This window comes from Lepidochelys kempii, chromosome 1 (assembly GCF_965140265.1).
Source record: "Lepidochelys kempii isolate rLepKem1 chromosome 1, rLepKem1.hap2, whole genome shotgun sequence".
Lineage (NCBI taxonomy): Eukaryota > Metazoa > Chordata > Testudines > Cheloniidae > Lepidochelys > Lepidochelys kempii.
The window spans coordinates 310,406,260-310,423,977 of record NC_133256.1 but is presented as its reverse complement, the minus strand read 5'-3'; the positions used below and the strand labels follow the sequence as shown (position 1 = coordinate 310,423,977).

At 37.6% G+C, this 17,718-nt stretch overlaps 1 protein-coding gene across 6 annotated transcripts in view; it reads left to right on the top strand.

Moving 5' to 3' along the window:
• Nucleotides 1-17,718, top strand: part of POT1 (protection of telomeres 1) — a 149,010-nt gene that overhangs the window by 112,902 nt on the left and 18,390 nt on the right. For 5 of the 6 annotated variants that reach the window (XM_073328246.1, XM_073328247.1, XM_073328245.1 and 2 more), the window contains 5 exons: nt 6,115-6,278; nt 7,067-7,155; nt 9,153-9,194; nt 10,525-10,681; nt 13,730-13,935. In XM_073328246.1, the coding sequence (XP_073184347.1) occupies nt 6,115-6,278; nt 7,067-7,155; nt 9,153-9,194; nt 10,525-10,681; nt 13,730-13,935 (658 nt within the window). The remainder of the gene's footprint in view (nt 1-6,114; nt 6,279-7,066; nt 7,156-9,152; nt 9,195-10,524; nt 10,682-13,729; nt 13,936-17,718) is intronic. The other variant, XM_073328243.1, reaches the window with a different exon arrangement.

Sequence of the window (17,718 nt, the reverse complement as noted above, 5' to 3'; positions counted from 1 at the left end):
GAGGAAGTTGCGCTGTTGGAGAGGCTGAGTAGTACACACCATATCAGGCACAAGGAAGGAGGCCCTGAGGTCAGGGTCAAGTGGAGCTTGAGGAAGTGAGGGCTGCTGTGGGGGAAGTAGCCCAGGGAATTGTACATGTCATGTTTCTAAAAGGTCAGCTACCATAGCTGATACTATTAGGGTCCCTGGGCTGGAGCCCGAAGTAGAGGGTGGGCCTGGGCTCCCCCTGCCCCACACCTTTGCCCCCTGATTAATCACGAGACTGGGAGACAACAGAGACTGTGCAAGGAAGGATAACTTCTCCTCACCTCCCTTGCTGGCTTATGATGAAAATGGCTCAGTAGACTGTGACCCTTGTCTCGAGAGAGAGAGAAGGGTTACGTGCAGGGTCACGGTGAGCCTCTGAGGCTAGCGAAATCCGCCAGGAAACACACGACCCACGGAGGCAAGGACAGAGCTTTGTCACAATATATATATATATACACACACACACACACACACACACCAGGATATATCACGTTTTGTATTAAATCCAGGATAACGATTAAAAAAATACAAATGAGATTATTGGGTGACCAAGCCCAAATGATTATAAATGTATGAGATGGAAATTATCTCTGGATTTTTAGGGAGGTAGCCTTATCCCCTAGATGATTTCTCATTAAAGTTCAGGCTGTTCATTTCACATTTATTCCTACTTTGCTAAGAATTGACCTGTAAAAAGATTCATGCTTAAACTGATTCTGGGGAAAATGGAAGTGAAACTGCAAAATCTCCAGGTTGCCAATTTGCTTAAGTCAGTGACATTTTCCCACTTGTCTCTGGCTGGATTCATGTGTTTTATTTCTACTGGGCTGCTACATATGGATAAATTGGAGGCTCGTGCAGTCATCTTACTATACCAATACTTGGAAAGCTGGGGAAAAACAAATACCAGCATTTATCTTTCTAAACACTTTAGAAGGCTTTTCCTTGCCCTCCCACTTCCCTGATTCTTGTCACACAGACAGCAAGCCTCAAAAGAACAGAAATCCAAAGTGCGGACAATACGATGTTTATTGGGGTTAGTTTGCAAGCAAGCATATTCTGAAGCCCTTCACACCAGTCGGACTTATCTCTATATGCTGATAGCGTCTGTTCCCCAGTGTTCCCCACTAACACCGCAGAGCATTTACCCTGTCCCCCTTCCCAGCTCTGATACTGCAGAGTCTTGCCTGTGTCCCTGTTCTCCATTTCCTATTCCCTGCTCCCTTCCCCTGCCTTAGCAAGCATGATTCCAATTTCCCTTCCCTCCACTTCCTGTTTGACCCGTTTATATAGTAATATTCTCAGCTATACCTTAACCAGTCATTTTACTAAAAAATTAATTAATCAATCCTAACGTAATTTTCTAACCAATTATATCCCACTACCCTAATTAACTTACACCTAGCAAAATTAATTATACAGCAGACAGAAACAATTAGAGAACCAGATAGAATAACAATAGAAAAGTGGGGGCCATAAAGATAAAACAATACAGAACTGAGGGTTTCACAACCATTGATCTTAACATTCCTTGCACTGCTATTATTATTTTTTACACAACTGTACCTGATTACACTCCCATCTTGTACAATCAGAGACAGTCAAGTTAAGTTCCACTAGAAACCCCTTGCATTCCTTTAATGATTTTGATTAACTCATCCAATAGTCAAATAATATAGATCAGAGTGCTGCAGGCAGCCAGATAGTCCTTTACAGACCATTTCTGTGGGAAAAGCGCCCATTTTCCCACAGAATAGCTATAAAGCCTCCTGGGGACAAAAACATAGTGATGGTAGTAGCCACCTGACCCCCTTGTATAATCTGTTTAACTGCCAGGGTTCCACCCAATGTGACTGTACCGAGTGCACAAATAATTACATCTACATAACTGGGTTTTATCATCAAACCAAAAACTAACTTACTTATATCACCACAACTGTTACTCTTTAACATCTTCAGAACCGTTACTTTTTTACACTTCCTCAACTACCAACTGTTTACTTCCTCCAAATTCTCCCGAAACGGTGTATTAATTTCTGCAAACAACTGCCTTTTACCCTGTGCTGTCTTTATCTCAGGATTGTTCAACAAGGTAGTAAAAATTTTTTATTAATTTTTATGAATTTCTCAGTTCTCATTTCAGTTTAAAAAAGAGAGAGAAGAAGAGAAAGCTTACCATTGTTAACAGTCTGATGAAACTAATAAAATACCATCTTAAAATACAAAGACGGGAAATCAGATGGAGAAATACAACTTTAAAAAAGAGAGGAAGAGGATTGGAAGAGGTGGTGACAAATATAATGTAAACATCTCTGAATCCAAAGCTGTAAGGTGTATAGGATTTTTATACTTTTTCAAAGGACGAAGAGACAGACAGCTTTCAGGAAGAGAGCAGGTTCCACTCCATAGCACCTCCCTAGAAAAGTGCAGTCTGTTGCTGACTTCTGACACGGTGGTAGAAAGACTAAGCCAAACAGATAGTATAGAACTTGAGAGACACCACACTTCCAGTTCATCGATGAAACACGTTTTTCCATTATCACTGATTTACTTCAAGGCACATTCCAGGAATGAAGGGTAGCAATATAGTTTAGTGACTGGTCTGGCCTATAAAAAGACTACTGAGAGATGCAACATAAACCCAACATTCAACTGTTTATTTTAAACTCAGCAGATAATTTAAGACTCTGATTAAAATAGTCTCTACTCTAAGGAAAGCCAAGAGGGAGATTGGAATCTACTTCCTATATCATTGGTGTCCAAGTGCACCTGGAATTGAATAAGCACTGACTTACCAAACACTATCCATAAAATGGGAGGTTTGAGAGTAAGCAGTAATTAGGCAAGCTCTTTATGGTCCAAACTTGGTTTCTTAGTAAAAGGAATGATCCTAGAATTTAAAGATAGTTGGCACTTTATCATTTGCCTAGTAAGTTGTTGATAATGCCTGTCAGTAATGGGAGCTAATGTGCAAATCTCAAGTTATCAAGATGGTTAAAAACAAGTGGTTAGCCTCAAAGGAAACTCAGAAGACTGTAGAATCTCTAGTGAGAAAACTAACTGAATGTAATCCGTGCATTTCAGGTCATTCGGATATCATAGCTTTCATAATCAAAAGCTCCAAAGAGACAAAGGAATCTCACAAAACTGGGTGACTGAGCAGCAAAATGGCAAATTAAATTCAATGTTGATAAATGCAAAATATTGCACATTGGAGAACATAATCTCAATTATACACATAAAATGACAGGGTCCAAAATAGCTGTTACCACTTAAGAAAGAGATCTTGGAGTTCTTGTGGATAGTTCTCTGAAAACATCCACTCAATGTGCAGCGGCAGTCAAAAAAAGCTAACAGAATGTTGGGAATAATTAGGAAACGGATAGATAATATGACAGAAAATATCATATTGCTTCTATATAAATCCATGGTATGCCCACATCTTGAATACTGTGTGCAGATGCGGTCACCCCATCTCAAAAAAGATATATTGGAATTGGGAAAGGTTCAGAAAAGGGCAATAAAAATGCTTAGAGGTATGGAACAGCTTCCATATGAGGAGAGACTAATAAGACTTGGACTTTTCAGCTTGAAAAAGAGACAACTAAGGAGGAGATATGATAGAGTTTGATAAAATCATGACTGGTGTGGGGAAAGTAAATAAGGAAGTGTTATTTACTTCTCATAACACAAGAACAAGGGTCACCAAATGAAAGTAATGGGCAGCAGGTTTAAAACAAACAAAAGGAGAAGTATTTCTTCATACAATGCACAGTCAACCTGTGGAACTCCTTGCACGGGGATATTGTGAAGGCCAAGACTATAACAGGGTTCAAAAAAGAACTAGATAAGTTCATGGTGGATAGGTCCCTCACTAGGTATTAGCTAGGATGGTCAGGGATGCAAACCCATGCTTTGAAGTGTCCCTAGTCTCTGTTTGCCAGAAGCTGGGAATGGGTGACATGGGATGAATCACTTGATTGCACTGTTCTGTTTATTACCTCTGAAGCATCTGGAATTGGCCACTGTCGGAAGATAGAAAACTGGGCTAGATGGACCATTGGTCTGATCCAGTATGGCTGTTCTTATGTTAAGTCTGCTCTGGTTGTCCCAATTTAATTTGAAGAGTGTGATTTTTATTACAATAATGGTATGGTGTTTCTAAATCATCAGTATCCTGAGTAGTTGGAGGTAGTGGAAATAAAATCAGTACTATTTTTTTTTAATTTGTAAAGACTTGGATAGCTTTGCTTTCAGCCTTCACACTGTGCCAGTCAGTCTACCCATCATGCTACTGGAAAAATCATCATCTTTATTCACTGTTCCACTTACCTGTGTGCGTATGTATTGCTCTCTTGAAAACTTGCACTGACTTCTGGTCTTCATCTGCATCAAGCTCAACTCTTTAACCTCCTCTTCAAAGTTCTGTACAGTGTGGCTCCTGACTACATTTCCTTTTTTCCACATACAACCTATGTTCTGCCAACTCATCATATTTCAATGCTTTGTTGATAGCCTCCTTTCACAAGCAACTTTTTGCCATCTGTCACCATTCTCCATATTCCAGGAATGCACTCCCAGCCACTTTGCACCTTGTAGACTCTTAAATCTGTCTCCAAGACTCGTTAGTTTGGTTAGCCCCTCTCTGTCTTGGGACTGGTTCTGTGCTTAGACAATTGCAAGTCTCCCATTGATTTTTAAAGGTGTAGGCCATTATCTCCAGCCCCTTCCCTCTTGCTCCCTCAAACCTTAAATATTTATCATCTAAGTGAACAAATGCAAAACACTTAATCATACATTTTTATTTTTAAAAAATAATTATCTAGGTATGTAAGAAACAAAGAGTGTCTCATGAACTGTGAGTGAACCCACTGTAAACTGTAATGCAAAACAGATGTGGCTATAAAAATAATGGGCCACACCATTAGTTAATACTAATCTGCATAAATCCATTGGCTTTAATGGAGTTTTTCCAGTCTACACCTGCTGAGAATCAGGCCCAATAAGTGCTATGAGTGCACTTAAGAAATTTCTGCCCATGTGGGCAATTATGTGTTCAAACCAGGCAGTCAAAACAGAACTTTTTAAGTGTTACCCCTGCAATATTGAGGTTAATCCAGTGTGAATTTAGAGTCTTCTGTAATTTACGTATATGAGTCATGTTTCAAAGGTACTTAGAGCAAGTATAAATCAAGATTATTAAATATTTGCAACTTGAAAGAAGGCTGCCTTAACTGTCAGCCTATCAACTGAATCCTGGCTGATGTTTTTCAACAAGGATATGGAAAACAGTAAATTATATTCCTAAATCATTAAAATAAGTCAAAGGAAAATGAACATAGTTAACCCCCCAAATGTGCCTACCTTATGAAAAAACTGTCATTTATTTTTGTTATAATAAAAAATATTCATTCTGAAAATATGTGAAACACCAGTAATCCTCTGGGACCTCCTTTGTCTTTGAAGTCATCTTTGTAAATAGATTTTAAAGTATTTTTGTAATTTGGCAAGTCTGTGTTTTGATATCACAGAACTGATTCTAAGCAAGGGGGGAAATACTCTACCTACTGTTGATCCGTGGAGAGGAAGTCTGGCAGAGTTAGAAGTGGTGCCAAAGGTTTGGAGCTGTGAAAGGTGTTGGTTCTTTGATGCCCCAAAGTAAATTATTTGCTCATTGAACAATAACACATGGTGGGGCATGAAACTTACTGCATTAATTTACTCCTAGTGATGTGGTGGACATAAAGCCAAATACTGAGTTCTATCAAATGAACCATGTGGACATGAAAATTACAACACAGATCTGTCTCTGGAGAGTCTTATTGCAATTATAAAAATGTACTCTGTCCTTACAGGGAGGAAGTACTTGGGCTTGTTTACTTTGGCTGCTTGGAGAGCAAAATTGATAGCAGACTTTGCAAGAAGCCAGATCCAGTCTTTCTCAACTGATGGGACAGTTGCACACCAGCTTAACATTGAGAGTAAAAGTAGACAAGGGGATTGATTCTGAGGGTTCAGAGGCTTTTATTAGGAGAAAAGCATGATAATTCTATTCATTTTATATTATGAAATCATGTGTTTGCTTAGGTTGGAAGCTTTCTGAGAATTTACAGTCTGCATACAAAACAAGCCAGTGCTGAGAACCAGCCTGATGTTTCCTATGTAGAATTTCATCTTCATGGTGGCACCTGTTATGGTCGAGGAATTAGGGTCCTGCCAGAAAATAATCCAGATGTCAAAGAACTAAAAGCGTAAGTTCTGTAAATAATCTTTGAGACTAGTCTGGAAGTTTAATTGCAGTATTTTAGAATTTTAGTAAACAGAAGCTATTTACATTTGTAAGTGCTTTGGGGGTTGATTACATGTAAGCACCCAGTGCTTCTGGAGTGGAATTTGATTGCCGTTTGGCACTACCATACCACAGAACAGTTTTCAAAAGAGGGTAGGTAAGTGAGGATTAAATTTTCCAATTGAAACTATAAGAGGAGTTTAGATTAACAAATCATAATGGTCCAAGTTATGATTTAGCCAAGCTAGCAGGTGTTGTAAACATAATACTCTTTTTAAAAGTGGCATGCAGTCTTTTAATGATGAAGGTGCCAGTTAAGCAAAGTAATTAAGCATTTGCTTCACTTAAAGCATGTCCTTAGATCCAATTGAAGTCAGTGAGATTTAAGTCCATGTTTAAAGCAAGGCACATCAATAAATACTGTATTGAATTAGGGCCCATAGGCAAAGAATAGCTCAGGTTCAAGGTCTCAATTTTATATTTCATCAGAAAGTCTGCACTTCCAGCAGCACAGTTCTCTCTCTGTGCTATATAGGATATTGATTCAGAGGGTCTCTCCTACTGAATCTTCAGTAAACATGCCTATAGCCCTTGGATTCTTTTCTGTTTTCTGTCCGTACAATAGTTTCTATTATACCTAAACTTCTAGCTGGACTCTGTGAAGAAAAGGTTCACATCTTTGATACCTTTAAGATCTATTGAAAACCACAGAAAATGTATATCTTTAAAACTTTTGTTCTTTCTTTATAGATTCATGGATTCTGTGAATCTCACAGAGAGTCAAAATGTGGAGAGCATGTCTTCACTGGAATTGGATGGCATTTTTGGCAGTCTATCATGTAAGGAAATTGATTCACTATTTCTTGCTACATGAAAATAATACTGGTCATGTTATATTTATTATTGCTTTAAAGAAGACATGGAATGTTTTTCTTTCATTTAAACAAAAAGTATTTGGGAGATACAAGATACATTTCTATTAGACCAGAAACCAATATTCTCTTATTGTTCTGTTTCACAGCAGAAGATTGTCATGTAAATAAATGAATGTTAAAAAGGACTTGGTAAAGAGTTAATTTAAACACAGAGGGTAAGATCTTCACTTCACTGTAACGTAGCACTGTTTTGAAACAGCACTATGTTAAAACACACTAGAGAACATTTAGTGCACACCAGCAGGGTGTACACACCAATTAATGTGCAACTAGTGTGCATTACCCCACTGTGTACAAACCCTTAACAGGAAGCATGTTCATAAAAAACAGAATGCTGGTTTAAGGAAACTCACATCAAAAGTAAGGTGTCTACCTAAGAAAGAGCCTATCCTTTGCCTATGATGACACATAGGAATAGTAGCAAAATACTCACTATCTCTGTTTCGAAGAACTAAGATTCAAGAATCTATTCTCCTTTCTGGGTATTTCACGAGTGTTGCTTCCATTTCATTCTGTGTCTGTTACCTGCATAAATCTCTCACTCATCAAAAAAACAATAGACTCTTATGAGCTAATATACAGATGTTCAAGGGAATGGTGCTGTGGTTTTAGAAATTCAGTACATTTTTATTTTAAAAAAAGTTTATATTTGGAGGGAGAAGTTTGCAGCTACTATTGGATTCATACTTAATATACCTTTTCAATAGTTATCTCTTATATTAATTCTTTTTTGTGTAGAATGGAATCCTGTGGAACTGAATCTATTTAGGAGACCCTTACTGCTCTTAGATTCCGCTGTGGTGAACACCATTGTAGACAGAACCTCAGAATTGCTATAAGACTAAGAAATAAGGCCTTGGGTTTATTTTAAAGCAAATTACCTGTTAGCTGTCGGATTATGAAGTTATAGACTTCTGAACTTTTGATGAGGTCCGGAACAATGAGAATAGTGAATAAATTATTCCTAGAACTCAGTCTACCAGGCAGGAGAAGTTAATGTCCAGAGCTGTTGATCAGGAAAAAAACACTTTTTAGTGTCCTTGAGCTCAACAGAAATCTATGTCCGTAAAAGGCACCAGATATCCTATAGTGTATGGAATCTAATTGCAGAGATGTTAACTGTAATGCCATTCTTTGTTAACAAATATAGAAAACAAGGTTTGGGTGAAAGTAAAAGTGCAGCTCAAATGTGACAAGTAACGAGGGCTGTACTAATATGCACTGTGTAAACATAAATCTAAGATAAATATTATTATATATGAATAAAGATACCTGCACCTGATGAAGCCTTTTACTGTTAGTCTCTTCTCCTATACAGTTTGAGCAAAACCTAAAGGATACTGTGATAATGAAAAATAGGTCTTGCCTAAACAGAATGGAATGGACCCTCTTATAGTAAGAGGCATTATCAGATGTAGGTATTAATCTATTGTAAAGCATCTTTCATGGTTTAAAACACTTTAATTGACACACTTATATGATCATACATTTCAATTGTCTGCCATTGGACCACATTTGGTCTAGTTAGTGGACAAACAAACACCTATGAAAAATAAAATAAAACACAAGGCGTAAGTCAGGGATCAAAAGCAAGTGGATTTTTGAATGATTAGGGGGTGCCTAATTATACCATTAGCAGTGTAGATAGGAGAGAGATTTGCCCAGCTAAAAAAATATAAATTTCTCAACTACAAATGACATCAAGACAAATATAAATGTAGTTTTATGTAGAGTATCAAGTTTTCATCAGTGATTTCATTAATTTTTTCCTATTAACTGAAATGCAGCAGTTATCTATAACTCAGAATTAATAACAATCGTACAATGTTAAGTGGTTAGTAGCAATGTTATACTCAATTAACACAATTACTTTTCCTTCAAAATATGTCATTTTTTAACAGACCAGTCATATTCAGAGAGATGCCAGCAGTTATCTGTTACAGGTAGGAAGCATTTTTTTTTTTTATACCAAGGTGGTAGACTTCGTATAAATAGTCTTAGAAGTTTATCTGTACATTTCAGTAAATTTCAATTTCAGTGTACACACACATACTGATGAAAAAATATTTCCATTGATGATCATCAGAATTTACAGATGGTCCAAGTAACAAAAATGCTGCTAGAGAACTTATTGGAGTTTAATTTAAGGATATTTGCTTTGTATATTTTGACATGTGATGTTGACAATTTGTGTTTTAATGGTTAGAAAGCTTAACTTTTTGAATCATTACTGTCTGAACCCTCCCAATTGTCTGACCACTTCCCCCCCATAATTTCCAATATATGTGAAAATTTAAAATGATAAAAATAGAAAAAGCTTAAAAATAAAAATAGATATTATCCATCAAAATTAAAAGAAAATAAAAATCAAATTTTGCCAACCCTACTTATAAGTAATAAAGATGGATGTTGAGATGTTAGCTACAAAACTGTTGAAGTAAATGTAATTGTCTAATTACCATTATGAATGTTGTTTTTAAGGAAGATATGCATTTAGATGTAGATAAAGCCACACTACAAATTGGGCAGTTATATCTATTGGATGCTAATATATTCAGCCTTGTATTTTCATCCTCTCAATTGGCAGTATCTTGTTCTAGTCACCTTTGTTGAAATATCGTATTGTATTTGTTTCATTGTATTGGAACATTTTTAAATGGGAAGAAATTACAATATTTTAAGAAATTACAAAATTACATTCTTATTAAAATATGTAGAATTTTTCCCTACTTGAATCCTTTTCACCCAGGCTTAAATCACGGCAGACTTTGGGAATGTCTTGTGTCTGAAAGGCCAAAGGAACCATTTGAAACATTGTACTTGTAAAGCGGAGGCTGCAGCCACAAATACATTTCTCAAGAGTTCTGTCAGCTCAGCTCATACCTGTTGCTGCCACTCTTTTCATAAAAATGGACATGTGATTTGTCAAAACTGGCTTAAGTGCTGCAAGAAGACCATTTTACTTTACCAGGGTTTGCAAATCTAACAATCAGTTCCATGGGAATTGTAATTTCAGCTATCAGCTGACTTACTTAGAACCTTTATCAGTTTTAGCTACAGCTGCACACAGGTTCTGCAAAAGTAATTTCTCAAACTTTAAGATCCAATAGAGTATCTTTTCCTTTTTCAAGAAAATTCTAAAATTAAAAAAACAGCAGTGAAAATTCTTTAAACACATCCCTGTGATGTTCCCATCCACTCACCTTATTGTGCACTTTTTTGTTCTAGGTATTGTTTTATTGCTTAATAGGTTGTATTTTTATTGCTTTATAGTATTAACAGATCATCAGCATTTAGATGACACAGCACTGAATATTATTTTGAACAGCGCAGCTCCTCAACAGTATCGCATTAGAGCAAAACTGAGAACTTTTAAACCCCAGAAGCTCTATCAGTCTGTTAAACTTTATTGTTCAAAATGCAACTCACTGTAAGTATTTTACATAATAACAGTAAAAGTTACAGATTGCTCAGTATGTTTTAGGAGTCTTAGATAATCTTTTAAATATTTTCATCTTTCTTTTAACACTGAAGATGAGTTGAATTTAAATCCATTTCATTTCAAGCAAAGGCTTAGAAGCTTACTGAAATTAGTTGGGGAAAACTGTAATCATATGGGATATGCTTAATAAGTTCTGTTCAGTGGCTCCAGAATTCTAGTTTCTGTTCCAGTTTGCAAATATGGCACTCAATTATGCCCTGGACCTAGAAGCAAGATTTACCTAACCCTACTCTTACAATTTTTTGAGTATCCCATCACAATAATCTGTTGGTATCCACATAACTATCTGTATTTTGGCTTTTAGAATTCTAGAATGGTGGAGACTGCCAGTACAACTAGAGACAGAGTTTTGCTTTATTTAAAGTTATTTTATTTAAGGGGGAAAAATACCATTTGAAAACTGTCAGATATCAATTTTGTCTTGGCAAAACTCACTACTGTAAGTTAAGTAAAAATTCAGGAAATCTTTGATGTTTCAAGAAAGTGCATTGAATGTGTTAAATGACGTTAACATCATTTCACCTTCTAGCACATCATGAAGAGCAGAGTAGTATGTGTGTTTAAGAGTCTTACTTCTGGGTTTTAATCCTAGATCTCATAAAATCACCATGTGGCCTTGGAAAGAGTTTTAACATCTCTCGGTGTCCCATCTTTAAAAAGAGGATAATGCCTTTCTGATAGAGGAGGGTTGTGCGGGTTAATAATGTTATTCAAGGATGATCCTGAAAACTGATGAGCTCTCTGCCCCAGCACGTGCTTAACTTTAGATTACTCAAATGCTTGAAGTTGAGCATGTGCTGAAATGCCTTGCTAAAATGCGGCCGGACCACTCAGTTTCTTTCGAGATCGAGCCCTCTCTGTGGTGAAAATGTATACATCTGTATACCACTGTATACATCACTGTGCAGTATTATCAGTGCTTACTGGTCCTCTTATGAGACTTTCTTACAATATGTTATTTATACAGAAGCTTTCAGCCCAAGGTACTTTACAAACTGGGCTAACTTCTGACTGCATCTGGACATACACTTGAAAAGTCACAGCCAGAGTGGGGAGTTTTATCCTGTTCCTGCCCTCCCCCCCACAATCTGCAGAAGGACTGTTCTGAAGTTGCTCTGTAAATGGAGCTTAGGAGAGGGGCATTCCATCATGGTATCAGGGGGACCCATATATTCCACTTCCCCATCTATAAAATGGGGAATAATAGCACTTCCGTACCTCAAAGTGCTGTTGTGAGGATAAATCCAGTAAAGATTGTGATTTGCTTTGAGATCTACTGATGAAAAGTGCTATATGAGAGCTAAGTGTTCTTATCATAGACTTGAAGGCCAGAAGGGGCCATAATGATAATCTAGTTTGGCCTCAGCCACCCACTTCTGTAGTAGGCCCTTACCTACGGCGAGTTAGTGAAGTCTTCAAGGAAATTAGCTTTATTTTAATAATCAATGGTACAGTTCAGTTCTAACAATTTAAGAAAGTTGTCCTGTATTAGACAAACATCTGTGTTTTACAATTAAAATTAAATTACAATTAAATTAAAGATGTTACTGGTTTAAAAAAGAGAGGGTTCTTCATTTGAGTAGAGCTGTCAGATTTGATAGGACATTTTTTTTATAGGAAGATGCCGATTCATCAAAATCAAAACATTCCAGGGGCATAGGTCACTTCCGACAAAAAATTGAAGCATTTCAGTAAAATCAGAACACTTTGATTTTTCATTTTATTTCAGTTACTTTTCATTTCAAAATTTTATTTCATATTTAATTTTATTTTTATTTTTGTTTTATTTTAAATAAAATATTTTTAAAAATGAAAATTTTAAAACCAAAATGTTTTGATTGACCCAGAACAAAAAAGCTGGAAAAATTTTGTTTGGTGAGAAAATTTCAAAATTTGATAAGTTCCAATGCAGAATGAAATACTTTAAAAATCATGTAGCAAATGAATGAATAAATAAATACAAATGCCAATAGAAGAAAAAAACAGACACAATTAATACTGAATACTCTTTCATGCAGTACAGTTATGCGTTCAGAAGCATGCTCTGGTTGGAATTTTGCCCTTGATTTCTTTGGGAGCAGGGAATTGGTGTGGATAAATGCTTTTTTAAATAGAGATATTCTGAGTTTCTGACATCTTTTAAAAAAAAAAAAAAAAAGCACCACAGATTTTTTTTTTTTTTTCTTCAGTGTAACAATGTTTCTTGTCTCCTTGTTGCTATTCCACTCAAAGCCAGCAAGGCTTTTTCCCCCCAACAGAAAGTGTGCCAGAACATTTCCTGTTAAAATTTCATAAGCAATCCACTATCTTTGTGTTCATGGTTACACTTATACATTGGCTTGATCCTGCAAACTATTCCACCATGCAGAGCAAAGAATGCAATGTGTTTGCACTCCAGCACGAGTGCAAACAGTGATTATGTGTGGCACAACGTAAGGGTATTGTCTTGTAGCGGAAAGTGGTCTCAAACAGCTGCTGCTCTTGTTTTCTTTTTCTTTTTTTTTTTTTGCAGAATGCATGGTAAAATAGAGTAGGGTAATCTGGGTTTCAGTGCTAAAGAGATATGTAGCTATGTGGCCATTTTAGGGCCTATTCCAAAGCCCAGTGAAGTCAGTGGGAATCTTTCTGTTGATTTCAGTGTGGGCTTGGATGAAGGTATTAGGCTTTACCCCTGCTGATAGACAGGATTAGTTTTCTTGGCATGCAGCAGCAGGCTCATTAATGCAGGACTAGTTTTCCTTGAGCTTATATGCACAACACTCCACGCCTTTGCTGTGCACCATCAAACCCTTTGCTACAACTTGTTGTATATTATCTTTTGTCAAAGATCAGTGTGGAAAGGTGAATTTTCCTGTATATGCTGTTATAATAATATTTCAGTATCTTTAATTTTATTTAAAGTACTGCATTTCAACTACTAGACTATTGAAAGAGAAGCTGCTACTATTTACCTATTGATTTCTCAAATGTTTTTAGGCAAGAAGTTCCAGATGGAGATGATTTTGACTTAATATTAAGAGACTGTGCAGCTACAGCTCCAAATCCAGAAGTACATAATTCATTGTGGTATGATTCTGCAGTGTGGGATACAGAAAATCAGGGGCAAAGAAAAATAGCTGTTCATTTTGTAAAACATGATGAGCTGCTTCAAGAGCCAGAAGATACTTTAATTATGGTACAAGGTAAGATAGTTAAATTACAGTTATACCACCTAGGATGGCACAGTGGTCTTTACCACTAGAAATTTAGGATTTAAATATCTCTGATTTAAAAACAAAAAGTTAGTGAGTTGTATTTAGAAACAAGCACACACATATTAGAATCAGCATTAAGAGATGGTAAAATCCATTAGAATTTTAAGGTTAGAGGTGGTTGGTTGAGTCTCTGAAGTTTTCAGATAAAATCTAAACTTGCAAAAATAGTGGGTTGGATTTCTTGTAAACCAGACAGGAGTCAGATACCTTTGTATCTGATAGATCCAAACCAAGAAGCTTATTCATGATGCAGTTTTTTTAAAAAATGTACGGTCTCCAGCTGGACTTTTAGGTAGGTAGGTATTCTGATTTGGAATGTGATTGAAGATTTTTGGCAAGACTGCAAACGTGGCTGGATAAATAAAAGGCTTCTGATAATGCAGACCTACTATTTACTTTGTCAGCCTCTGGATGTCAGTGTTGTGTCACATAAATAAAGCTGAAGCAGTGTGCTTTTTATCTGATTGATTTTTTAGGGGGAAAGAAAAAAAGCCACCTAACTTTAAACAAAGCAATTTAGGCAAAGATATAAATGAGAATGTTTGGATAGAATGTAAATAAGAAATTTTTGCACAGCTTCACATTCTGAATTTAAAACAAGGTCACAGTATCCAAGTGGATCAAGGTAGAAGGGCAAGGGTGAGTCAGTTGGCCCTTTCCGTGGACAGATCATTAGGGTTAATGACAAAGCCCCTTCTGTTTGCTACTTAGCTTATTATCTGACTAGTTTCAACAGTAGTCTGCTTTGTGGTGTGTCCCCACATTCTTCAGTCTGTTGATATAATTTTCTTCCTTTGTAAAAACCTTGTCTCCCCAGTTCTGTGTCTGTTTTTTTTTCCCCCAAAATAACCAAACAGTATACCTTGCTCTGCAAATCACTGGAAGATATTAAAGCCCCAGCAGCTGAGTGTGTGTGTGTGTGTGTGTGTGAGAGCATGTGGAGTGGAAGTGAAAGACACAATTGTAAATCTTCATATGTTTACTAAAAGAAACTTTAGCTGACCAGTATGTCAGTTCATTTTCTTTTCTCCTTCCGAATATTGACAATGGAATGTCTCTAAAAAAGATGGCTACTCACAGAATTTGGGCTTTTTACTTTTTCATTTACAAGTTCTGGGAGGAATTTTTTGAGTGTTCCCAGATACATCCTTCCTTAATTTCTGCACATACACACAACAGCAGCTATTCTTCTGGCCAAGTAGATCTAAATATTACTCTTGGTGTTGCATAAGCAGCTTGCTTTAGTACAGTATGAGATCCTCCCTTCCCCAGAGAGGATTTTTTTTTGCCTCTGTTGAGCTGAGAGTTGAGATAGCTAAACCCAGGAAACAGATTCACTGCTAGGTCAGCCTTTATTTAGACAACTTTTAATGAACATAAATAGAACTAATTTGTGGCAAACCTTAAAAAAGATGTAGTTTAAGATATTGATTATATTTAGATTAATATGTACTATCATTTACTTCAGTTTTTATCCAGTAAATGCACTCTGATTCATTTCAAAGGACAGCTATTGTTAATCTGACACATTTGTTGATGTTAATTTGTTAGTACACTGAAAACATTGTCTAGATTGACTTTGTATTCCAAATACCTTTAAATTATGGAGGCATCCCAATGGTTCCATAGTTAAGGCTGTACTGAGTTTTATGCTTAACACATGATTTAAATCCTTTGTCTGACCATAACATTTCAAGCATTGTGTTCTGAAGAGGTTGTTGCTATGGCACTGGACTGGATTCTATTCTTGGCTCTGCTATGTAACCCCAAGCAAGTCATTTCATGTCTCTGTGCCTCTGTTCCCCTCCCAAGTTTTATTCATCTTTTATGATTTTATTATTGGTAGGTAGTCTGTTACTATGTATTTGTACAGTGCCTAGCACAGTTGGGCCCTGATCTGGTTGGTTTCTCTAGTCACTCCTGCATGATAAATAACTGTAATAACAATAATAATAATAAAATATATGAGACAAAGCCATAGTTCATATAATAATGCTTTTGTAAGATCTTAAATCTAATTTAAACTAAAATTGTTTTTGCAGAAAGTTACTTATTTCAGGAAATTCACTGCTATATTTCTTTCCTATTATCCATTCATGAACTAATTAATTCAAATGTTATTTAGCCAAAAGCTGGTGGTTATTACGTGTGTAACAATAATTACAGGGTTAAGTGTATCAAACTGGTTCATGAAATTACAAGGAAACAGAATTATACTGGTCTGAGGTCAGAGTGTTTCTAGATTCAATCCAGCAACCATATCAGACAAGCACGGCTGTGATTGAAGGACCTTTGATCATTTTAAGAAATTACATTCCTGTATCTCTAAGGGATAAAATGCATGTCTCATGATACTAGATCGGGGTGGGCACACTACGGCCCACGGGCCACATCCAGCCCATTGGACCTTTTAATCCGGCCCTCAAGTTCCTGCTGGGGAGTGGGGTTGAGGGCTTTGTGCAGCTCCTGGAAGTAGCTGCATGTCCACCCTCCAGTTCCTATGCATAGGGGCAGCCAAGGCCAGGGGGCTCCACACACTGCCCCAAGGGCCACCCCCCACAGCTCCCACTGGCCAGGAACTGTGGCCAATGGGAGCTGCAGGGGCAGCACCTGTGGACGGAGCATCACACAGAGCCGCCCAGGCTGTGCCTCCACGTAGGAGCTGGAGAGGGGCGTGCAGCTGCTTCTGGCAGCTGCGGGGGAGGTGCCTACGGACGGGGCAGCGCGTAGAGCTGCCTGGCTGTGCTTTCAGTAAGCACCGCCTGGAGCCTGAGCCCTTCCCTCCCCCTGCCCCAGCCCTAGCCCTGATCCCCCTCCTGCCCTCCAAACCCCTCAGTCCCAGCCTAAAGCACCCACCAAAGCCCAAACCCCTCGTCCCCAGCCAGAGCCCTCAACCCCTCTGCACCCTAGCCCCCTGCTCCAGGCCTGATCTCCCTCCGTACTTTGAACCCCTCAGTCCCAACCCAGAGCATCCTCCTGAACCCCAAACCCCTCATCCCCAGCCCCATTCCAGAGTCCGCACCCCCAGCCGGAGCCCCCACACCGAAGTGGAGCCCCGTCCAGCCCGGAGCCCCATCGCACACCCTGAACACCCCATTTCTGGCCCCTCACCCTCTCCCATGCCCCAACCCCTAATTTTGTGAGCAATCATGGCCCGCCATACAATTTCTATACCTAGATGTGGCCCTCAGGCCAGAAAGTTTGCCCACCCCTGTGCTAGACTCAGAAAATCCTAGCTTCTCCAGTAATATAAAGCATTCATTTCTAGTCTTGGTAAGTTACCACATAGTACTTAAAATCATATTATCATGTTTACTATTGTGTTGCATTTTTCAGTTCTGATGCTGTTTTAACAGCCACTTGCTCTCATATTGCTAGCTAAAATTTAATGTCTTGTACCACTTAAAAGCTGGAATGTCAAGCTGTTTTCTAGTGGTATAAAGTGTATTCTAGTTCTGATTGTTCTCAAGACAGCAACCACTAAAATTTCTGGAAATGTAGTGAAAGAAAGAACAAAATGTAACTTGAGTAAAGTTACTTTAAGGTCTGTTATCTTGTTAGCTACTATTGTTATCATGACATATATTTAAAACATATGTTATGGTAACTTACAGCTTTGATTGAACATGTAGCACATGTGGTTGTGTTAACATTTTGTTCTCTTTGCATGCAGTAATGAGTCGCTTTTAAAAAATTTGTGTGGTTGTTCCT